The sequence below is a fragment of the Balaenoptera borealis genome (assembly GCF_965194805.1).
Source record: "Balaenoptera borealis genome assembly, chromosome: 15".
In the NCBI taxonomy this organism is placed as follows: domain Eukaryota; kingdom Metazoa; phylum Chordata; class Mammalia; order Artiodactyla; family Balaenopteridae; genus Balaenoptera; species Balaenoptera borealis.
The window spans coordinates 62439178-62463697 of record NC_138871.1 but is presented as its reverse complement, the minus strand read 5'-3'; the positions used below and the strand labels follow the sequence as shown (position 1 = coordinate 62463697).

The following is a 24520-nucleotide window of genomic DNA, read 5'->3' as shown; positions in this document are numbered from 1 at the left end:
TTTAGATCACTGGCTTTTCAGATGAAATTTGGTCAAAAGAAAAGATGTCTCTATAAAGCCTCATTAACTAGAACCTAAGTAATAAAATCTAATCTAGTCTAATCTGGGCCACATAGCAGCCACCTCAGAAAAAATTAGTCAAGGCTTTTACAAAAAGGAGTCCTCATTTATTTCACATGAAAATTCCACAGAGTGGTGACCAACCCATGTCTTAAATGGGGCTTTGTTTTAAAGCATGTTTGAAGAAACAAACTTTACTGTTGCGAAATATATTGATATTGCGACTCAGACTGATCAGATGTGGAGATATCACGAAAACTGTTGCCGACTCTGAAATGGGGCTTGTCATGGATTGAAGTCCACGTCCTCAAGCCAGCTGGCCCTGACATAAAACATCCAGTGCTAACCGTGGCTCAACCCTGGTCACACATTGGATCCAGCTTGGCCTCCACCTGAAAAAGCTGGATAGCCAAAAAGTTGTCCACTGTTCCAGAGAGGCCCAGGCACAATTGAGGCCACATGAAGGGGGCTCTGTGTATTCCTGGGAGGGTAAGAAGGGGAGCTGTTAGGTAGAGCTCAAGGCAAAGAATGGGGGCTTTGCAGTCAGATGGAGCCAGGAGGAGATGCCGGCTCCACCGCCTACTGGCTTGGTTACATCACGTTCCTTCCCCTCGCTGAACCTGAGTTTCCCCAAGAGTAGGATAGACAGCCCTACCTCAGAGAGTTGCCATGAGGCTGAACCATGGGAGGCTTTTGATCACAGTGCCTGGGTACCACGGATGCTCAGCAGATGCTAGTTCTCTTCTTCAGTGCTTGGCCCTAGATCCTTCTTTCAGGACCGTCCCTCTTGCCTCTACCACCTGCGTCCTCCGACCTCCAGTCTGTAAGGAGATCAGCTGTGAGAGTGCTGATCATGCAGGTCTTAGATCTTGCTGTGGTCCAGCTGAGCTCTGCACACGAGCCTAAACACTGGTTTTAGACTTCTGGGCAGACCTTGAGATACCTCATTCCTATAATCAGGTCCCTTTACAAGGTCTTTTTGGGGCCACTGGTCCCTTTTGCACTCTCTGCCACCTCCAGCGAGAGACTCATTCTTTCGGCCCCTGCTTTCAACCAGCGATTGATTGGCATCGGCCTCTGTGCTCTACCCACCCCTCCCCCACCCCCAGTTGTTGAAACCTGATAAGATAGCTTCCTGATCTCAAGTCAGAGTTAATTCCGTTGAAAATGAAGTGAAATTGAAGGTGAGATGTTTCCACGGTAATCTGATGAGGAGAGCTTGAATGGAATAGAGCTAACTTGGTAGAAGCACCTGGAAGTTGGGTCCATGGTGGTCAGCCCCTCCCTGGAGGGGAAGAGCTTCGTTGTGGCCCCTGCATCTCCCGGGGCCCCACTGATCAGACTCCAGCTCCGCAGCTGTGTGCAGAGCCTGCTGCAGCATCCCTGTGCGGCTCCCATTGAATGGGTTTCACCGTTTCTTTGTCATATTGCTGCACTCGATTGAACTCTTAATCTTCATTGAATTCAGAAAAAGATTTATTTTTGTAACAAAATCGAATGAGAAACTTCAGTTTCATCTAATATGTCGTCGAAGTTCTTGGTTCAACCTACTGCCTCCAAGAGATCCAGAGTAGTTACTCTCCCTCTTTTATCATTTTATAAATGCTCCTTGGGACAGTGATCTCATACAATTACTTGATGAGCAGTTGCATAGACACTACGTTATGCTGTAGCTCAGCATTTGCTCTCTGGCATGTCTTCTGTGGTTTAATTTTCTTGCAGACCATTGAAATTCTTCAGAGTGGGTCAGTAGCGTTCAGAAAGCACATTACCAGGTTCTTTAGAACCAGGCTCAGACTAAGCTTTTCTCTTCATTGTGTATTTGTGTGTGTGTGTGTGTGTGTGTGTGTGTGTGTTGGGGATGGGAGGGGAGGTTGATAATGCATGCACATATCTGTTTGAAATAATCATTTTAATATTGTTGCCTTATCAAGAGTAACTCATATTCATTGCAAAAGAAAAGTTAAAGAGAAAAATTCACCCTTGATTCTAACAGTTACTGTTAACATTTTCGTTTCTTTCCAGACAGTTTTAAATTTTCCTCTTTACGTGGTTGAGCTTATACTACACATGATGCATTTTAACAGCTGCACAATATTCTCTGCTAAGATTGTATTGAGTCATTAAAATATCCCCTATTGTTGGACACAGGTTTTTTTTCCCCAATTTCTTGCTATTATAAATAATATTGTGATGAACATCTACATAAACAACTTATTTTAGGCCTTTTCTGATTATTTCCTTGGGATAGCTGACTAGAAATAGAATTATTGGATCAAAGAAGTATAATGTTTTTAAGGATACATGAGGGATACTGCCAGTTTTGCCTGTTACCCCACATTCTCACCACTGGTGACTAAAATGTGTTCCCTTTTACCTTGTTGAGCCCCAAATCAGTTCTATCCTAGAGGCAGCTTCATGGTCATGTTCACACTGAAAGGCTAAGAGTTTGAAGGTCAACTGCTGCAGCTCTGATTGACCCGCTGGAATATCTGGTTTGATAAGGCTCGACCAGGTCCTTGACAGGCTCCAGCTGTTTATCTGTTAAAGCAGGAAAGTGACTCATATATTGGAATTACCTCTGCATCACCTCCCATTGCAAGAAACAGGGTTGTCCTTCACACGGCCGCCCCCCTCACTGTCCATATCCTGACCACTCTTTCTCAGTAATAGCTAGCCTAGCCTTGCCTTTCCACCTCCATCACCTCTGCGTTAATCCAGGCCTGTAACACATCCCAGTGAACAGCGTCCCCATCTTCCTAACCCTGTTTAGTCTTCCACATTGTCATATTCCAGAGTTCTCTTCTTGAAGACAAAGCTGATAAGGCCCGTCTCCTCCACTGCAGGAAGGCTCTAAATCTGTCATTGTTCTTCAAGGCCCTTTACGATCTGATCCCAACTTCATCTCCAGCCATCCTGCCTGTGGCCCTCACACCCCTCACTGTCGTTCCAACATGGCAAACTGTTGGATGCACCACCGTCTACTTGCAGTGTCCTTCCTTCCAGCTTCTTTATCTTCTATTCATCCCTCGAAGTAAAACTAAAGCATCAAATCCTGGGTGAAGCCTCTCCCAGTTCCCCCAGCAGACAGTTGCTTCACCCTCCGTGTTGTGTTGTCCAACTCCACGTTGACTTCACAGCACTGTGGCTGCTGCGTGGTACCTGGTGAGGAGTCCTGGTCGCAAGCCTGTCTCCACCACTTCTGCTCAGTCCTCTGGGTCAGGGTCCTGGTCCTGCCTTTTTTCCCATTGATGATAAAAGTTTGTAGAATAAGTGAATGAATGTCTTTATAATGTTTAACACATAATTACTATTTTTAATATCTTAATTTTATAGTTTTAACTTTACAAATATTAGCATTGATTTAATATATTAAGATGTAATAAGTGTTTTTGCCTAGATCTTAAGAAAATACAGACCAGTGCTTGGCCTTGACTTGAATTTCTTTTATTACGAAGTCCTCATCCTTTTTTTTTTTTTTACTTTATTTTATTTTATTTTTGTGGTTTGGGGGAAATTTGCCAAATATACCCTCTTTCCTGGCAAAGGAAATTTTTATTTCCTTTTTTTAAATAAATTTATTTATTTTATTTATTTCTGGCTGTGTTGGGTCTTCGTTGCTGCACGTGGGCTTTCTCTAGTTGCGGTGAGAGGGGGCTACTCTTCTTTGCGGTGTGTGGGCTTCTCATTGCAGTGGCTTCTCTTTGTTGTGGAGCATGGGCTCTAGGCGCACGGGCTTCAGTAGTTGCAGCACACGGGCTCAGCAGTTGTGGCTCGCGGGCTGTAGAGCGCAGGCTCAGTAGTTGTGGCGCACGGGCTTAGTTGCATATGGGATCTTCCCGGACCACGGCTCGAACCCCTGTCCCCTGCATTTGCAGGTGGATTCTTAGCCACTGCACCACCAGGGAAGCCCCCTCATCCTTTCTGTGCCTCTTTCTCATTCCCTTCCTCCTCTTCTCTAAGATGAGAACTGGCAAGATGCCTGTCGGAGGAAAAGCACAGGAGAAGGTGATGGACGAGATAGGGTGGGGAATGTAACCTTCTCTTCTCCCAGGTCTTTGCACAGTAATACGTTACTCAAATTTTATGCGGTGACATTGGTCCATCATGTGAGCTGTTACAAGGTTTATGTGAAATATAATCAGTAGTATTGCCTTATGAAGAAATGCTTCCTTTCATAAAGAATTCTCTGCATAATAGACTCTAGATTTGATGGCAAATCTAATGTCCTCAATGACGTGTTGGCTCAAGGTCAGTATATTACTTGAATTAAGTTCATTACATGATTCTACTCATCCATTTGACATGTACATTTTGGGTATCTTAATGAAGTCACCTCCTCTAAGGATTTCAGATTAGCAAAAACTTCTACCACGAGTTTGGTGTGAAAGCCTCCAAGTGAGTTTTTAAGGTTAACATTCAGTGCACCAGAACCCTTTCTGTGGAACACTCACAAATACAGTGAAGTACATTTTTAAATAGATATTGAAAAAGAATTTCTGCTTACAACTAGAACTTTCTGTGATTGCTTAATATCCCTTGCTGAACATCAAGCAACAGTAATGAGAGAAATAATGAAAATGCATTGGGAAACAGAGATTATGCATTTTAACACTAGACATAGAGTCCTTTCCATGCTTACTTATAACACTCCACAGTGGACCAAGACATACCTTTGGAAACACAAAATCCTATAGTCATAGGACATTATTAGTGCCATTTAGTCAGGGGCATATACTTGAGTAATTGGTAAGAAGAGAATGTGGATTCCAAAGACAGATATTTCTGCCTGTGACCCTTCTCTGGAAAAGCTCAACAGGAAGCTTCATGCTAGGTCTTTACAGAGTGGTTCCAGCCGCCCGGAAGCACTTGGCTGCAGAGGCTGGGGTCCTGACGCCCTGCATATAGATATGTTCCTTATTGCCCCTCAGGCATTGTGGGTTCTGTCCTTTGTGCCTGGGCAGTGAATACTGCCCCTCTCAGAGCTTCCAAGGTGCCTTCCAGGGAGAAGACACCACTTCTTTCCTAAGGAACTTTCCTTCCAGATGCCTTTATAGTTTTTCATTTACTAGTGACCAGTGGGGAATGGAGCTGCCCATAGAATCTGAGCATAAAATTTCCCCAGCTTTGCAGGGTCATCCAGTTATCGGCCTGGCCGGTGACAGGGAGGGGCTGCCCCACCCCCATCCCGTGTTTCTCCATTGATTGGCCCCATCGCTGCTTTGCTGGGCATTGGGCCTCGCTCTGAGCTCTAGAGGGAATGTGACCACTAGTAAGTTCACAGAAACCAGGAGAAGGTGTTGAATCAAAGAGAAAGGAACTTTCAAGGAAAAGGTTGGGAGAGGGAAGATGAGAGGATGGTAGGGGAGAACGGAGAAAAAAGACAAGCAGAATGTGTTAAGCTGTAAATTCTTTTTTTTTTTTAATGAACCCTTTTTTGTTTTGTTTTAAATTTTATTTATTTATTTATGGCTGTGTTGGGTCTTCGTTTCTGTGCGAGGGCTTCCTCTAGTTGCGGCAAGTGGGGGCCACTCTTCATCACGATGCGCGGGCCTCTCACTATCGCGGCCTCTCTTGTTGCGGAGCACAGGCTCCAGACGCGCAGGCTCAGTAGTTGTGGCACACGGGCCTAGTCGCTCCACGGCATGTGGGATCTTCCCAGACCAGGGCTCGAACCCGTGTCCCCTGCATTGGCAGGCGGATTCTCAACCACTGCGCCACCAGGGAAGCCCTGTAAATTCTTATACATAAAAAATAGCTCTTAAAAATATATTGTTCTCAAAAAGCATAGTTTGCTGGGAAAAAAAATGGATTGAAATGAAGTGAGGTTGTTTTTGAAGTAGGAATGTCCTGGTTACTGAGAGGGAGATCCATCCAGCATCCCTGAAAAATGAAGGAAATGGTTCTCTCAATGCTGATTCCCTTCTGGGAGAGCACAGGAGGCCTGCCAGTTGCCTGCAACAGACCACTGTCATTCCTTATCATTACCCTGCATCATTTACACAGATTAACTGGAGATGGGAATTTCTTCAGTTGTTTCTATAAGTATACTCAGCTGGACTTTTTCTCTCTTTCCATGGAACAAAACCTGTGATCCTGTCTCCCTACCTATCTGTATTTCAGTTTTAGTTTCTTCATGTGCTATGTTCAACAGCCATGCGATGATTAAGTTTGTATATTTTGCAATGACAGTCTAATGACTCTTGGCCAACGGGTATCATTCCCAGCTGGTTGTTATAGTTACCACCTGTGTCAGCCTTAGTGGCCCTTGATCAGGTTCAGGCCACAAGATGAGAGTTCAGAGGCTTCTGCTGAGCAGAGGAAAACAACAGTAGGGACTGGGGAGGCAGAAGTTTTACCCAATTCTGGGAATCCTAGAGCATGTTGCGATTGTGTAGAGCTTTTCCCTTTCATGTCTCAAGTATGATGAGAAATTGTGTTTGTCACATGGAGTGACTCCACCATGTGCCGTTCTTTTCACTAGAGGACACAATCCCAAAGAAGGTGGTGTGCCACTTCAGCGGGAAGGCCTACGCTGATGAGGAGCGCTGGGACATTGACAGCTGCACACACTGCTACTGCCTGCAGGGCCAGACCCTCTGCTCGACTGTCAGCTGCCCGCCGCTGCCCTGCGTCGAGCCCATCAACGTGGAAGGGAGCTGCTGCCCTATGTGCCCAGGTATCTAAGCCGCTGCCCTGCCACTTTCCAAGCTGTGATGTTGATTGAAGAGGAAGCTAGGACAGACTCAGAACCTCCCCCACCCGTCCCTTAGCTCCTGTGGCCCAAACAGAGACCTGGCGGGTAACTTGAGAGCCTGTGACCAACTAGGTGAGTGCCTGATTTTTGGTTCCATGCCAGTATTGCTGTCTTCTGACTTGCATTCTCTAAACGTTAAGTGGCAGACCTTATGGGTGTAACAGACCTGTGAGTGACACCTGCCGTGTCCGAGTAGCACAGTTTTAGTGCAGTGTTGGACGAGCCTAGCGGAAAAGGTCCATCATCGGACACAGTAGGGAATACACTTAACAGCTGTTCTAAGGTGAATAGCTATCAGAACCAGAATGGAAGAGCTGCATTTAAAGAATACGAAGCTGGTCCCATCTTTCTTCAGTTCATCAGTTCCAGTAGTACCCAGGCCACCCCATGGAGCCGTCTCCCAAGCCCTCCCGTGAACTCTCCATCTCTTCCCACCTAGACCCGAACCACAGAGCACGCCCCCAGCTGGCTGTTGCAGAATCACATGCCTACGTCTGTCCCCACATTCCACCCTTCATGTCAGCTCAGTAATCCGCCTCCCAGTTTCAAACCTAAGTCCCCCACAGCTGCCCAGATCCTCCCCCAGGCCTTCTCCTGGTTTCCATGTCTGTGTCTCCTGCCAAAACAGCTCCTTTGTTTTCTGCCCCTCGTTCCCAGCAATGCGGGACCTGAGCCCGCGGCAGGACAGCCTCTGGGCAGTGTTCCAGATCTAAAGCCCTGAACACACAGACTTCACAGGCAGTCCAGACCACACAGACCAAAGGGAGGGCTCACTCTAGGAGCCCAGAGAGGTCCTGAGCAAGTCAAGAGCCCCTCCATCTTCACCTCGATTCTGTGTTTTCTTGCGGCATTGTGTTAGAGACTCTCGCTCCGTGCAGCACAGTGGGCTAGGAGTCAGGGCAACTTAGAAGGGCATCTACACCGTGCACTTGTAAAATGGGATAGCCAGTTAAACCCGAAGAGTTTCACTGAGCTCTGCATACATTTGCCTTTTGTTTAGCTGTTGTGCAAACTAGCCCTAATGGGCACGTCTAAAAATGTCCATTTATCCCCTAAAAAGGATGGGATATTCTGCCAGGTCAGGAGGCTGAGTCCTTTTCAGATCTCTTATTGGGTGCTTTTCACAGTTTAGTCTCCTTGGCCTTGTTTAAGGTGTAAATTGAAAGTCACAAGTTCACATCTGTGATGTTGTATCCCTCGGTGTCCACATAGGGAAAAAACAAAATCCTTAAGTGTTCTGCACGAGAAGAATGAGGAAAAACATGTATTTCTCATTGGAGTTGCTTTATCTATTACATTTCACCTGTTTCACAAGTTTCATACCAGTTTTCCTAGTAATATGCCTTGAGCAGTTCAAATGGTGAAACTTGATCTTATTTATTCAAGATTCATTTCGTGCCTACCCTATGCAAGCACTGCTCGAGGCCCTGGGGAGACAAGGGTGAATCCAACAAGTCCCCGTCCACACAGCTGATGGTTTCGTAGGGAGAGACAGGCAGCACATAAGTAAACAGTAAATAGCACACAAGATGAGGATAAGGGTCACAGAGAAAACACATAGCGAGGCCGGGGTCGGGGAGGAGGGGCTAGGCAGAAGAGGAGACAGGATGTTCTGACAATCAGGGAATGCCTCACTGATCAGATGACATTTATAAAGGGACCCAGGAGAGTGGCAGGAATCATGGGGTAGAGGCAGAATCTCTGTGGTATAGGCAAGACAAAAGCCCAGGGGGTGGGAACATGCCATGAACGTTCAAAGAGAAGCAGGGAGGTTGTGTGGATGTGACCCCATGAGCAGGGAGGGTAACTAGAGGAAAGCAGAGAAGTAGCCGTGTGCCAAAACATCTCATGAGTGATTTTAGAATTGTATTGGGCAAGGTAGAAACTCTGGAGGGTTTTGAGCAGAGGAGTGATGGGACGTGACGTGCAGGAGTGGAAGCAGAGAGGCCAGTGATGCAGGTGAGAGGTGAGTGTGGCTTGGACCAGGGCAGTAGCTGTGGAGGTGGGAGAAGTGGTTGGGTTCTGATTCTAGTGAAAGGGTAGAATCCATAGGATTTGAACGTGATGTGAGGAGTGAGAGAAAGAGAGATGCCAAGGACGACTATAATGTTTTTGACTAAAACATGGAGTTGCAGCTCTGGTGTAAAGTCAGTTTGGTTTGGGGAGTTTTTAGTTGGAAATCTCCATTGGACATCTAAGTGGAGATAATGAATAGACAGTGAATCTGTCTGATCTGGAGTTCAGGAGAGAAATGGGAGATGGATCTATAAACTTGAACGTTGTCAGCCACAGGTGGTTTTTAAGCCTTGAGACCGGACAAGGTCACTCAAGGAGTGAGTGGATATAGAGAGGAAAAGGGAGCCTGGGACTGAGCCCAGGAACCCTCCAACTTTGGGGTCTGGGCAGGTGGGGAGGGACTGGCAGAGGGAACAGAGAATGAACCCCTGCCACCCGGGAAGCAACTGAGAGAGCTATGACCTGGGAGCCACATGGAGAGAGGGCAGGAGGAGTGCTGTTGGGTGACATCAGGTGAGAAGCAGGGACTGACTGCTGTGCACTCAGCGTTGTCCTAGTCGTCGTGACGAGAGCCATTTGCGTACAGTGGTGGCGGCAAAACCTACTTAGAGTGGTTTCTAGAGAGAAGGGGAGGGGGTGAATTGGAGACAACCATTACACAGCCCAGCTACAGACCACGAGCGCTAAGTTCACAGATAGGATTTTCCTGTAGAGTAGAGGGGGATCTTGGAGGCTTTCACTGAAGGATTGAGCTAGACCTTGAAAAACAGTGGGTTCTCTTAATTGGAGTGAAAGGGTGATCTGACCAAAGACCCTGAGACAGAAAGGTCAAGGCCAAATGCCCCTGGAGTAGGGAGTTCTAGTAGCGGGAAATAAGGACAGAGAAGATGACTTTGGTCAGGATTTTTAGGGCCTTAATTGTCAAATGGAGAGGTAGATTTTGTCCTTTGTCCTTCGTGGCTCATTTTTGAGCAGATGAAACACAAGATCATGGAGGTGCTTTGGGGAGCCAAACAGTAATCTGTAGGAGGACTGAAGCAGGGAGAGACCAGAAGCCAGGACAGCTGTGACTTGCACTGTAGACGTCCCAGGTGTGTGATGATTAGGACCCAAATTCAGGTGATGGCGGCAGGAATGGAGGGAAAGATCCACTCTCCTCGGTTGCGAGTTTAATAGAGGAAAGAGTGCAGGTTTCACTAACATCCTGCTCATAACTAGAGATTTCTCCAACGACTTCTCAGTCAGCATTTACTGTTGGATTGGAATTTAATTTGGTAAGTCCCCCTTCTGCTTCTGATGTATTATTCATGAATCATTTCTCCATCTTATCTCACCAAATTTTGCAGTCAGGCGAGCTCTGCCACCTTACATTTGATTAAGTGTGGCCTGCCAGGAAGCCTGGATTCCTGTCCCGTTTTTCTCCTGGGCCCTCTGAAGTTTCAGGTTGCCGATTCTCACCTGGAAAGCTCAAGCTACCTGGCTTTGTCCCCTATGCACATCAGCTAACGTTCTGAATAGCCTCACCTTTACAAAGCACTTTCCCCCTCTGCCATCTTTGGATACAAGTACCAGACCTGTGAACTGATTTGCTGGTTAGTACTTGTCCCATTTTATAGAAAACTGAGGGTCAGAAAAGTTAAGTGAATTATCCAAAGCCATGCAGCTAGTTAGCAGACGACCCAGGAGTCCCCAGTCCTAAGTTGACTTATGGTTCCATCTCCCAGAAAATGGTGTCCTCACCTTGTAAGCCCCAAGCACCCTGCCCCATATCCAGAAAAGGACATTTTAAGGAAGTTGGCTGTTACAATGGGCCAGGTGCCTCTGACTGTAAAATACATCCCCAGTTAAGTTGTCTTAGGTTCCTCTGAAGTTCAGGTCAAATCTGACTCCAGTTGTAATTCTTTAATTGTGACCAAGTGGCCCGTGATCTGTGCCACCTAGCCAGGTAAAGTTTTGTGTCACTCCCTTGGCCCTGTCATCCACAATGCCAGCAGCTTTATAAAGGGCTCTTGTAGTAAATGCTGGAAGGGTTCTATTTTAGAGTTGGGGTTGAATGCAGTCTTTGGCCATGGCAGGCCTGGGCCTAGGCATGGAAACACAGCGGCACCCACACTTCTTTTTGTTTCTTCAGTTTTTTTGCTGAAAGATTTATCCTTTTTGGCAAAACTGCTCAGAGGTGGCTTCCCTCTTAAGTTCACATCAAAGGGAAGTGACACTCTCCCCTTAGACTTGAGGGCTCTGAACTAGAGCTTTGAGTATTTTATGATAAAGGAGGTGTGGGTAGATTTTAATCAGAGCCGAACTGAGTTTAGTGGAGCAAACTGGTCCAGAGGACAGGCCATGAGCTGCCAGCCGGTGAGAAGTAACTCATCATGAGAGGCCCATGAGGGCAGGACTGGTCCTGCTCACAACTGTATCCCCCAAACTTAGGCCAGTGCCTGCCACATAGGAAATACTTGGGAAATATTTGCTGAACAGTGGTGATTAAGTAATCACTGAGTAAGACATCCTCCTCCATCCTAGGTAGATCCTTCCAACTTTCCCCTCTGTTGCCAAGGAGAGCCTTTCTAAGCACCTGTGGGAAGAGAACTCACACTGTCAAGTCTGTTGTTTGTAGGGTTTCACTGAAATCTACCTGTAGGCAGGTATGAGACACAAGAATTTCAAAGCTGCTTGCCTGCTGCTGTCACTCAGGAAAGACCCTGAGCTGAACTGAATTGTCCCCAGCCCTGGGGGTCTCAGCAGAGGAGGTCTTTGCTGCTTAGCTGCTGACATTCACAGGTTTTCCGCATGGATCTCATGTTAGCCTTTTCTCCCGAGGCCTCAGAAGGCAGTGGCAGGTCAGCCCCTGTTGTGATAGGAAAGCTCAAGGCTGTGCACTGGACCAGACAGGGCAGGGGCTCAGGGTGCCCTGGCACTGAAAGATGTCACGTAAATGTCAAGGGGGTTTTCTTCCCAAATTCCTCCAGGAAATTGGTATCACATATCGAGATGTCTCAGTGGGCGAGCTGAACGCCATCCCTACACACACCCACCCCAGAACCACCCAGCCCGGACCTATTGAGTCAGGACCTGTGAGCGTCAGCACATTTTATAAGCTCCTCAGGTGATGCAGATATGATAGAAAAGTTTGCAATCACTAGTTTATACTCAGACCCCTGCTTCTGTGAATGAAAATGTTTTCAATAACTTCTCTTTTTAATTCTAGAGTTTTTAGAGACCTACTGAACCTTTCAAAACTCTAAGAGTGTCTAGTTCTTGCCGTGTTTGAGGTCTTATAATTTAAGTAAGAAAAGCTAAAGCCAAAGTGACTTTATTCTTAGGGGCAATAGGAAGACCTGGGCTTTGGAATCACAGAACTGGATTGAAAGCCCAGCTCTGCTGGTTCCTGGGTGCATAATCTTGGGCAATTTCTTAACGTCTTAGCATTTATTTCCCTGGCAGGTGCTCAGTTAACTCACAGTGGAAGTTTAGCACGTATTCTATTCTCTATCACTCTTCCCTTCTCTCAGATTTATCCTTTTTAAAGTTCACTTCTTGAAAGGCTGGTAACTTTGGGATAGACAGTGATCACTGTGAGCAGAGAGGATTTTCTTTTAACTTATATAACGTATTTCATGCATTTTATTTTGGACTAAATTAGGCTGTATATTAGTGAGTATTTCGTATTACCAATGTTGGGTAACCTTATTATAAAAATCAGTTAATAATATGGCAGGCCCTGGCCAAGAAGTACATGATTGAGGCTGACTTCTGTTGTTTTATTTTGAAAACAGAGATTCTTAAGAATTACTTCTTTTAAAAGTTGGCTAATTATTGTTAGCCAGATGAAGTAGGGATATACAGATATTTATGTAGGAACCAAGGAAAGCTTTGAATTTTCTCACTGGTCCCTTTAGAACTTGGCTTCAAAAAAAAAAAAAAAAATCCTGATATTGGAGATTAATGAATATCATTCTTCTCAGTTTTGTTTCATGTTGTAGTATCTTGTTGACCAAAGTGTCTATATGATCGAGTTAGGTAATATTAATATGTTTACTCAAGATCAGTTTCCAATCTACATGGTTCCAGGAATAACATAGTAGACATTTAAGACTTAAATCGGGCAGCCCCTCATGAGCTCTGCCAACATCCATTCCCATTGAGGGGGAAGGGAGTGGAGGGGAAATGAATAAAGAATGGAAGATGCTTTAACTTTTTCACTTCCTGTGACATATTTCATATAAATGATTCAACACTCATTTATTAAAGAACAAGTTATTAAAGTATAATTTAGCAGATGGAAAGTAAAAGAAATCCTTTCATTTCAGCCAGTGACCATCAGCTTGCACGAATCTGTAGAGCCAACAGCATTTGTCATGAAAAAGCAGAGCTTCTGACCCAGGTGGAGGAGTAATCTCCCATCTTTTTAAATGGTTATAGGACATGTTTCCCACCCCTACAAAGCTAGTAACTCTCTAGCATTAATGATGTCAAGGTGGAAACTGGATCTTTCATGTCCCAGGACATGTTGTGTTGTACTGAATGCACCATCCATTTGGATTGAGGAGACAAGTCAACAATAAGGAGCCCATCCATCATCTCTTATGAAAAATGTCCCCTTCTTTTAGAAATGTATGTCCCGGAACCAACCAATATACCCATTGAGAAGACAAATCATCGTGGAGAGATTGACCTGGAGGTTCCCCTGTGGCCCACACCTAGTGAAAATGACATTATCCATATCCCCAGAGGTAAGTGCCAAAGTCAGTTGAGATCTGTCTAGTTTTGTGTATGGTTTACTTTTTTTTTTTTTTAATTTTCAAAACTTCTTTTGGGTAACCTTTTAAAATACGTGCCCAAGTAAGTTCAAATAACCACTCCAAGAAAGACCTCCTTGGCTGTAACATATTTAACAACCCAGGATGATGAAATAAGTCTGCAGGTAAGTGGGTAAAATGCCTCTTTTCTGGTCCCACATGCTCAGAGGCTTAATGATGATGGAAAGAATTATGTCCCTGGTCATAAGAGCTTCTTGGTATCTGGAATTTCTAAGCCATCTCTCAAAGGTATGTGTGTGAATAAACTTCGTAAGCAGAGTAATAATAAATTACTCACTTGTCCCTGTGGATTCTGTACTAAGCATTTATGCCATTAGGTTACCCTCTACTTCCAGGTAGTTTTCACTCCATGAGGAGTTCAGTTTATTACTAATGTGTTGATTTTTCCACTCATCAGGCTTAAGTCCATGTGTTTTTTTTTTCCCCCTTGCTCTGTCCTTTTAGTCGTGTGTAATAGAGATGTTATTCTGCCTCTCAGCAGCTAAGTGGTAAAGCAAGGCCAAGTTCCTGTCAATCTTGCCTTCTCTCTAAAAGTAGTCCTCTTGATCAAAAGAGTATAAGCTTGCTCTTAGTCATGACTCAGTACTGCCTCCTGTCTACTCCAAGGACATTTTCAAAATCACTGTTAGACTGTTTTTATATTTCTTTTGGAAGAAGCAGTATTCATTGCTTGAGAGATTAATGGTCTGTTACGCTAGATATTGTGTTATGCTTGGATCAAGCCAGATGACCAGAGCACCAGATTCCTGGACCCATGTTTTGGCTCCTTATATAATTGCTGACTGAATGGTGCTTCAGCATTATGTTTACAGTCATTCAGTCAACAAATATTAGTGCCTACTCTGTGCCACATACTGATCTGGATGCTGAGCTTTAGTCATAAGAATAGCCATATTTATTATGTTACATTGAGGACTCTGTATTATATAATATTTCTGTTATAAAGACCCTGAGGAGAAATTTCTTCACATATCAGTAGCAAGAAAATTTATGATTCTCCTAAGCAACTGATTTGTTTTCATCTTAAAGACATTGTGAATCTTATTGATGTTGCTTATTTCCATTTTTGCTTTGGCTGCTAGGAAGCTTAAAGCTAATTTTATAGTCTGCTTTTTGCATCAAAACAGAATTTAAGGACTAAATTTTGTAACAGACCTCAACTGAAGCTTCATTTTCCTTTCCCGAAGATTTTCCTTAATTTACTTTTTAATCTTCTTATATGACATATATTCCTAAAAACACTTCCAATATCATTTGGAATGTGGAAAGGTGAAAATTCATTCTTTATTCATTGTGTTTTTGAAACCTGAATTCATCAGTAAAATGTTAGTTTTACCTTTGGCAATTAGAAACTACTCTTTTTTTTGGTTGCACCCCATGGCTTCCGGGATCTTAGTTCCCTGGCCAGGGATGAAACCCGCGCCCTCAGCAGTGAAAGTGCGGACAGGGTCCTACCTACTGGACCACCAGGGAACTCCCCCCTTTGGCATTTTTCTTGATGCTGATAAATATGTTCCCTTTTTTTCCCCCCCTTCCTATAAAGTATTACCATCTACACTGTCTAAAATAACTAGGAAGGGTCTCTTCTTCCCGTCCCCCCACATACACACAGAAGGATATTAATTAAAATCTGAGTTTTAAACTATAGACAGTATTAACATCACAAAGCTGTGCCACTTCATGAGCTGAGTTTCCAAAACAATTTAAAAGCAAGTCCTTTTGATTGCATGTGTTCTGCATCTTTCGCTAACCTGGTCTTTGATGCATTTAAAGACATCCTGACTACAGTGGTTTATTTGAAACAAAATAAAAGAAAAATAAGGAAATCTTCAGAGAGTGCTCCTGATTGGTATCTATTTAAATTTGTTATCTCTGTCTGCAGTGTTCATTGCAAGAATGATGATTTAAAGGAAAAGACCATCATTTATAAGAGCAAAATTAAACGTCCCTTGTACAATAACTAAGGCAGGAAAATGATCCAATAGGTCCAGTGAGTTTTCAAGTTTATGAAAAGTACAGCATTTTTGCTTAGAGCTCAGTAAACCAGAATATTAACCAAAAGACCAAGCTCTTGATTCTGGCTTGGTTTTTACGAGTACACTACTAATTAGTCTAATCTAGTACACTACTAAGTAGAAGCATATACTTTGTCCTAGTCTCCTATTTGTTAGTAAACAGGGAGCTAAGCTGATGTTTATGCTTCAAAATCTTAGAAGACCATAAAGGTTAACATTAATCAAAATATTTTCAGTAGTCTAATTTTAGTCACTTTTTAAAAAAATGTTTTTTAATTTATTTATTTACTTATTATTTTTGGTTGCATTGGGCCTTTGTTGCTGCGCACGGGCTTTCTCTAGTTGCGGTGAGCGGGGCCTACTCTTCGTTGCAGTGCACGGGCTTCTCATTGTGGTGGCTTCTCTTGTTGTGGAGCACGGGCTCTAGGTGCACGGGCTTCAGTAGTTGTGGCTTGCGGGCTCTGGAGCACAGGCTCAGTAGTTGTGGCGCATGGCCCTAGTTGCTCCATGGCATGTGGGATCTTCCTGGACCAGGGCTCGAACCCGTGTCCCCTGCATTGGCAGGCGGGTTCTTAACCACTGCGCCACCAGGGAAGCCCTAGTCACTTTTTTTTAAAGTTTACGTAAGAATTTTCTTATTTTCTTTACTAGCTAGAATCAGCATCATCCTGCCCAATTACTAAACCTTCTCACCCTAATATTTTCTTTTTTACATCCATCCCTAAGAGCTCTGCCCTCTCATAAGAGCTCTTTGGATCCACATTAGACTTTAATCATGTTTTAGCGTTAAAGTACTAGGAAGCAATAAAACCACGTTGCTGATCTCTATTTGCAATGTAATTAAAATAATCCTTAAAAATTCTGGTTTAGGTAATAAATGCTTGTAATTTTTTTTTCTTCTAGACGTGGGTCCCCTCCAGGTAGATTACAGAGATAATAACAGGCTGCACTCAGGAGAAGATTCTTCGCTGGACTCCATTGCCTCAGTTGTGGTTCCCATAATAATAGGCCTCTCTATTATTATAGCATTCCTGTTCATCAATCAGAAGAAACAGTGGATACCACTGCTTTGCTGGTATCGAACACCAACTAAGGTACTGTACTGACAAAGTTTCAGCCTCTTAAACGATCAAACTAGGAAAGTTTGTATGCTTAGATTTCCTTAGTTGCTTGATATCTTCTCTATTAGCCAGTGAAATGTTTACTTTGCTCTTCATAGCTTCAAATGCACATCAAGCTGTGGTGATCAAGATATATAGTATTTGCCCTGGGCTAGATGGCTGGATCAAGTCTCCATCAGTTAATGAATCCTGACCTTTCACAGATCCAATTTCCTGGATTTACTTTAAAGTTTTCAAATAAGCAGATAGCCCTGGATTGATTCCTAAGTGATTGTTGTTTATATTAGAAATTAAAACTTGGTCACTTGGTATTTCTCAATCATCTATCAACTTAGAATTGGGAGAGGAAGAAAAAAAATCACAAGGTTAGGGAGATAACACACAGAAGAGGGCAAGAGGAGAGCTAAAAGATCATGACAATGTACAAAAGTCCAAAGGACAGGCAGATGTGTCAAAGGCAGGCAGAAAGGGGAAAGGTAGCAAACGATGAAGAGATTGTGTGAAATAATACCAGACAAGGTGGACAGAGTCAGATTTCATATTGCAGGGGAAAGAATATGTGTTTGTTGTCAATACAAATGCAAAGGGCCTCAATCTGCCTATTTTAAAAAGCAGGAAATAATTCATTTTCATGAAGGGAAATAAATCATAATTCCTTTGAACACTAACTCTACCTTTTGCAGTTTGGTTTTTACTAAAGAAAAAAGATATACAACCTCAAGAATTGAAAACAGCCAATTTATCATCCAGATAATACTTTCACGTAAAATTTCTGTCAGATGGTTATCCTACCTCTGATCTTCTTACAACAAATATGTGAATTGCCTCTGTGCTGGGCACATGCTGGGTCAGGATACAGGGCTGCACAAGACACAGTCCCTACCTGCAGAGATGGGGAGAGAGCCGCTCATAGTGTGTATGGCTGGATATAGACAGACTGGCCCAACCTGGGATGCTGATTTTACAGCCTGATAAGAAATGGTCCATTTATCTTAAAATCTGCCTATCTGGTACCTTCCACTCATCTTTCAACCCTCTTAAGCACTAGTCTGTACTTCAAGGATTTGAAAATAATTATGTCACTTCCATATTTTCTCAGTTCCTTCATCCCCTCCGTTTGACGTAAGTTATTGACATTTCACCCTTAAACACAGTTTGTCAGTATCCCTCATAAGAGTACAGTTGGCAGCACTTCCCTGGCGGTCCAGTGGTTAAGGCTCCGCACTTCCACTGCGGGGGGCACAGGCTGGATCCCTGGTTGGGGAGCTAAGATACCACGTGCCATGCGGCGCAGCCACAAAAAAAAAAAAGTATAGTTGGCACCAGAGCAGGATGTGAACCCACATAGTCTGCCCATCCATGTGCTGTGATGCTGTTTTCTCACTTGAATGAGGTACTAAATATCTGTTGATCTGAGATAGATATGTAAAGCAGCTAATTCTTTGTGGTTCTTTTTCCTCCTCCCATTAAATAGCCTTCTTCTTTAAATAATCAGCTGGTATCTGTGGACTGCAAGAAAGGAACCCGAGTCCAGGTGGACGGTTCCCAGAGAATGCTGAGAATCGCAGAACCAGACGCCAGATTCAGTGGCTTCTACAGCATGCAAAAACAGAACCACCTACAGGCAGACAATTTCTACCAAACGGTGTGAAGAGAGGCAGTGTGGATGAGGTTTTGAAAGACAGAAAAACGACTCAATCTGCTCTTAAACTAGAATTCGTGCACTTGCTTAGTGGATTGTTTTGGATTGTGACTTGATGTACAGCGCTGAGGACTTCCTGGGCTGGGCTCTGTCGACAGCAGTGTGCAGAACAAGCATTCCCACTCTTCCTCAAGATAACTGACCAAGTGTTGTCTTAGAACCAAAGGTTTTAAAGTTGCTGAGATATATTTGCTTGTAATATAGCTGTAGAGATACTTGGGGACGGGGACAGTGAGTTTGGTCGGGGCGAATGGGTGGGAGGGTGGTGATGGGAAGACAAATTGGTCAGCTTGGCTTGCGGAGAAATCCAGTCCAGTGGCCCAGAGGATATTTTTTTTCCTGTTGCTCGGAAGACTTGCACTGGTTGCTGCAAAGCTCAGGCCTGAGTGAGCAGGAAAACAAAAAGGCCTTGCGATCCAGCTGCCATAACCACCTTAGACTACCAGACGAGCACATCAGACCCTTTTGATAGCCAACCCAGGCCTAAAGCCACATGCTTCTTTTATATACAGTCACAGCTGCAGTAGGTGGTGAGGAAGCAAGAGAAATGGGGTAGCGACGTTTCTCTAAAGCGGGTGATTAAGGATATATACAGTTATACTTTTTGCTGCTTTCTTTTTCTTCCAAGCCAATCAGCCAGTTCCTAGCAGAGTCAGCAAATGAATAAAACCTGAGTCGTTTCTTGATGTGAGCACTGGAGCTTTTCTGACAGCAGCGTGGCAGGAAGGAGAAGAGGGTGAAGGACACCAGGCATTTCCAGGGGCTATACTTCCTTGTTTGTTGTTGCTTTCTTCTGTTCTGTTGGTTGTTCATAGTTTTCGTTGAAGCTCTAGCTTAAGAAGAAACTTTTTTTAAAAAAAAGACTTTGTTTGGGGATCTTTTTTTCCTTATATACTGATTCTACAAAATAGAAACTACTTCATTTTAATTGTATATTATTCAAGCACCTTTGTTGAAGCTCAAAAAAAAAAATTATGCCTCTTTAAACTTTAGCAATTATAGGAATATTTATGTAACTATCTTATGCTTCAGAAAAACAAAAGTATTTGTGTGCGTGTGTATATAATATATATGCATATATATTTATACACATACAATTTATGTTTTCCTGTTGAATGTATTTTTATGAGATTTTAACCAGAACAAAAACAAACAGGCATTCCATATCAGTGCTTTTGATCACTTAAATTTTTGATTAACACAAAGTCTCAATCTACTTGCAGTTTAATTGGGAAGAGAAACGTGTGAGTGTTGTTGGGTGTATGTGTGTTTGTGTGTGTATGCACACGCCTTGAGCAGTCAGCATCGTACCTGCTATGGAGAAGGTATTCCTTTATTAAAATCTTCCTCATTTGGATTTGCTTTTGGTTTTCAATTTGCTCACTAGCCAGAGACCTTGATGGCAGTTTATCTGCATCACTAATCAGCTCCTGGATTTTTTTTTTTTTTTTCTTTCAAACAACTGTTTGAAACAACTACTGGAATATTGTCCATAATAAGCTGGAAGTTTGTTGTAGTTTGCCTCAGATATAACTGACTGTATACTATAGTGTTAACTTTTCAAACAGCTCTTAGCACTTTTATACTAATTACCCATTTGTTGCATTGATTTTTCTTTTTAAAATGCTTGTTGTGAAAGACACAGATACCCAGTATGCTTAATGTGAAAAGAAAATGTGTTCTGTTTTGTAAAGGAACTTTCAAGTATTGTTGTAAATACTTGGACAGAGGTTGCTGAACTTTAAAAAAAATTAATTTATTATTATAATGACCTAATTTATTAATCTGAAGACTAACCATTTCTTTTGTCTTAGAATATCAAAAAAAAAAAAGGAAAAGAAAAAGGTGTTCTAGCTGTTTGCATCAAAGAAAAAAAGATTTATTATCAAGGGGCAATATTTTTATCTCCAAAATAAATTTGTTAATGATATGTTACCAAAATAGACTTACATCAGCCTGATTAGTATAAATTTTTGTTGACAATTAATCCATTCCTGGCATAAAAAGTCTATCAAAAAATTGTAAATGCTTGCTTTTTGTTTTTTCAATCATGGCCATATTATGAAAATACTAACAGGATATAGGACGAGGTGTAAATTTTTTTTATTATTTTAAAGATTTGATTTATCCTGAGTGCTATATCTATTACTCTTTTACTTTGGTTCCTGTTGTGCTCTGTAAAAGAAAAATATAATTTCCTGAAGAATAAAATAGATATATGGCACTTGGAGTGCACTATAGTTCTACAGTTTGTTTTGTGTTCCTCAAAAAACAAGGCTGTAAGAGGATTACCTGCAACTTGATTCTTGGCAGCAAATAAACACTTTGACTCTAAATCACACAGTGTCACTTTCAAAAAGATTCTGTGTCTGAGATGAGAAAGATGACTCGTCCTTTTACTTTAAGGCTGTCAGTTCCGGCATCACAAGCAGCCCCAGCGCTTCTCTCAGAAGGCAGGCCTTTCCCAAGGAATCCTTGTTAAAAAAAAAAAAAAAGGTGTCGTCCTGGCCCAGCCCCCCGGCCCAGCAATCAAGTGTACCGCACAGGGATGCTGCTGAGAGAGAAACTTAAAACCTACCTGTTGTCAGTCACAGATCAGAAACACGCCCATCTCATCATTAGGGTCAAACTCATTCATCATGTGTAAGAGAAAGGTTTTATAGAGGGAAACCCTAGGGTTTTACTGATGCTGAAGAAAGAGGTTACCAAGCAAAACAGGGGAAACCTCATTAGAGGGGACTTTGAGTTGACAGGAAAAAATAGCATATTTTTCATACATTTCAGAGGCATCAACTTAAGAATGAACTATAAACACACCACTGTTGAGTCGCTTCAAAAAAAAAATCTCTTTTGACTCTTTAGGATGCCCTCCAAAGTGATATTTTTTCAGTATAAGACAATTTTTACAAATTCAGATTAAAGTATTAATATTATTGTATTAGTATGCCTCTTCATCAATTCAAGGGCAAGGGACAAATTGGTTCCACATATCCACTTTCAAATAAGACATTAATAAAACAAGGAACCATCTCAAGTTCCACATACTCCTAGAGAACGGCTTAAGTGCCACACTGGCATCAACTCCAAACTGAGCCACTGCCGTTGCAGTCCTGGTGTCCCAGTTACGGAGCAGAGTCAGGAATATGGGTAGCTCTGTATGCTCACAGATGTTTAAGTGGAATTTTAAAAGCCCGACAGCAGGTCCTATACAGACTCTACTTACACTCACGTTGTCAATGGGAAGAAGCTGCCGTGGCTGTTAGGAATGCCTCACGGACCCAGAAAAAGAACAGGACTTCCATCATTCCACAGCAGCTTAGCACGACCTGAAAAAAGTCCCTCTCTCCCCTCCTTAGCATCATGAGGCTAATCAAGATTTCACCAGCTCACACGCTGTAATGATGGACAATGTGTGAACAGTGAGGGGAGGGATCCAGCACTGTTAAGGGAAGAAAAAAATCAAAAAACCAAAAACTCAAAAATAAAGCTCTCGAGTGTATATTACCTTTTTTTTTTCCCCCAATATTTATTAAATGACATTGACTTGATTGGAACTGGCAAAAGTTTTTCATGACTAGTGATGGATCCATGAGTAGCTGTTTCTAGAATTAGTACTTTAGGAAAACACATAGGCATGAATAAAATATAACAGTAACAGGAAATGGGCAATGCTGCAGCACACAGTTTCTTAAGCACCTCAAAGGATACAAACTCCTTTTAAAGGACACTTCTTCACAGACAAGTGAAATGAAGCATTGAAACCTCTAAAGTTAAACAATACAAGATTCTGAAAGTAAATGGCATCTTAATGGTTAAAATGTGAACAATGGTGAAACGCAGCAACCTCTAAAATCAGTCATCTCCAGCTGTTTCGATATTGACTAAGTATTAAGCCAAGACAACGCATATTCTGGTTTCCCTTCTTCCAAGAACGCCTCAATTTTTAAGTCTTAGTCTCTCTGGACAATACTGGTAGGTAATATTTACACTGACAATTCTCTTACAAAAAAAATCAGTGTTGGTTCTTGCCAGCACTGAAAAATAACGAGTATAAATCTCTCAATGCTTTGATCTAGTTCTTGAGTGAGTGCAGTTTAGATCTAGAAAGCCTTAAAAACTCAAACAGGCATGAAAAATATAACTGCACGTGCACAATTAACATCACTCCCCCTTACTCTATAAAGCTGGAAAAGAGAAGAGTTCATAATTGTTAGTATTTAACAAAAAACCATCTATAGAATTCAAAATAGTGCCATAGTTCCCTTGGTTCGTAATATAAAGCATTAGAGAAGGCATGATCTAGTAATACTGAATCACAAACCCAAGTTCAGGTGTCCTGAGTTTCCAATAGCAGGAAGGTAATGGTAGCCAGCTTTCAGAATAATGCTATAAGCAATTTAGTTTGCTGTCCACGGAAGATAAAGCTGTTCCTGAAGTTATGCTGCCCTATGTAGGACACAGAACTAGAGGAAGAAAAACAAAACAAAACAAAACAAAAACTTTTAAATAGAAATGAATATTTTGTATATATTTACACAAGATGTATATATATTTATACACATTTTTATGTATATACATTTTATATGTATATAAAAAACACCATTAGAACTAAACATTAATGCAAGGATCTATAGTAGCAATTTTTTTCTAAGGTATAAAAGGCTACACCCAACAATGAAACGTTTTCTCAAGACACATTGATGAGAACTGCCCAGAAATGAGATACCAAAAGGCCATGTCTCTTAGGGTACCACTTAGAGATATAAACCCATAACGTTAGCCCTGTACAAGGCTTATAACACAGCAAACGGCTCCCCAGTGAAGTCAAAGAAGGATCCAAGTGTCTGCACACAATTTTCTTCCCATCTGGGGTCAGCACAGTGGCAGCCAGAGCTACACTACTAGCCTTTGGTACGGCTGTTGAGGGCCGGGGTGGGAGCAGGCTGCGGGGGCGTAATTACACAGCAGAGAGAAAGAGAAGCTTAAGTAGCCCATACGGCATCCGTCCCATCTTTTCCAGGCCAAATGAGGCCACTTTTCTACCTTCTTTCACGTCTCACCTTCGCACTGAAATTAAGGTGGTATATGTAGGCAGCTAAGCCATAGTCACTGGCGTTAAAAACAAGGAGAAAGTCCCACCAGGAAAGGGGAAGGAGAGTTCTCCCTTGAGCAATACCCTCTTCCTGGGCAAAATGTTCTACTGGTCCCCAAGGAAGAGAAATCACTAACTGGCTATGGATTTCCAGAATGGGTGGAAAAGAGCGTTTTAAACAGCCCTCCATCCTCACCTTCCAACGCACGTGAACTCCTCTGAGTGTTACACGCCCCTCTTCATTTTCTCAGAGCACAGAGTCGCCCTTTAGTCTGAACCCCAGCTTCTTTTCCACCCAGTCCTCACAATACAAAGCCAAGACCAAAACTGCAACACATGCACACAAGCAGCTCGTCAGCCGCAGGTACAGTCTAGCTAGACCTGCGCTCGCAGACCAGAGCCAGCGGCCCGAGCAAGGGGAGCAGAGCTGGAGGCACGCCGCCTCCCTAGGGCAGGCGGCGCAGGGTCGCAGTTACAGTCCCAGGTTTTCAGGGAAGAAAGGAAAAATCACACCCCCACCATACGACCCAGCAATCCCACTCCTGGGCATATACCCTGAGAAAACCATAATTCAAAAAGAGACATGGGGGCTTCCCTGGTGGCGCAGTGGTTGAGAATCTGCCTGCTAATTCAGGGGACACGGGTTCGAGCCCTGGTCTGGGAAGATCCCACATGCCGCGGAGCAACTAGGCCATGAGCCACAACTACTGAGCCTGCGCGTCTGGAGCCTGTGCTCCGCAACAAGAGAGGCCGCGATAGTGAGAGGCCCGCGCACCACAATGAAGAGTGGACCCCGCTTGCCGCAACTAGAGAAAGCCCTAGCACAGAAACGAAGACCCAACATAGCAATCAATCAATCAATCAATCAATAAATCTTCAAAAAAAAAAAAAAAAAAAAGACATGTACCACAATGTTCATTGCAGCTCTATTTACAAT

The 24520-nt window shown here is 43.0% G+C and overlaps 2 protein-coding genes across 10 annotated transcripts in view; one reads left to right on the top strand and one right to left on the bottom strand.

Moving 5' to 3' along the window:
* Window positions 1–20731, top strand: part of CRIM1 (cysteine rich transmembrane BMP regulator 1) — a 205106-nt gene extending 184375 nt beyond the window's left edge. For both annotated transcript variants that reach the window (XM_082356695.1, XM_082356694.1), the window contains 4 exons: window positions 6545–6739; window positions 13444–13566; window positions 16572–16762; window positions 18264–20731. In XM_082356695.1, the coding sequence (XP_082212821.1) occupies window positions 6545–6739; window positions 13444–13566; window positions 16572–16762; window positions 18264–18440 (686 nt within the window). In that variant the 3' untranslated portion in view covers window positions 18441–20731. The remainder of the gene's footprint in view (window positions 1–6544; window positions 6740–13443; window positions 13567–16571; window positions 16763–18263) is intronic.
* Window positions 1–24520, bottom strand: part of FEZ2 (fasciculation and elongation protein zeta 2) — an 84934-nt gene that overhangs the window by 20329 nt on the left and 40085 nt on the right. For 2 of the 8 annotated variants that reach the window (XM_082356805.1, XM_082356806.1), the window contains one exon: window positions 21989–22954. In XM_082356805.1, coding sequence (XP_082212931.1) covers window positions 22938–22954 — 17 coding nt within the window. In that variant the 3' untranslated portion in view covers window positions 21989–22937. Of the gene's footprint in view, window positions 1–3527; window positions 4043–18458; window positions 20966–21069; window positions 21931–21988; window positions 22955–24520 lie in introns of those variants that run through there. The other 6 variants (XR_014234770.1, XR_014234769.1, XR_014234771.1 and 3 more) reach the window with 6 other exon arrangements.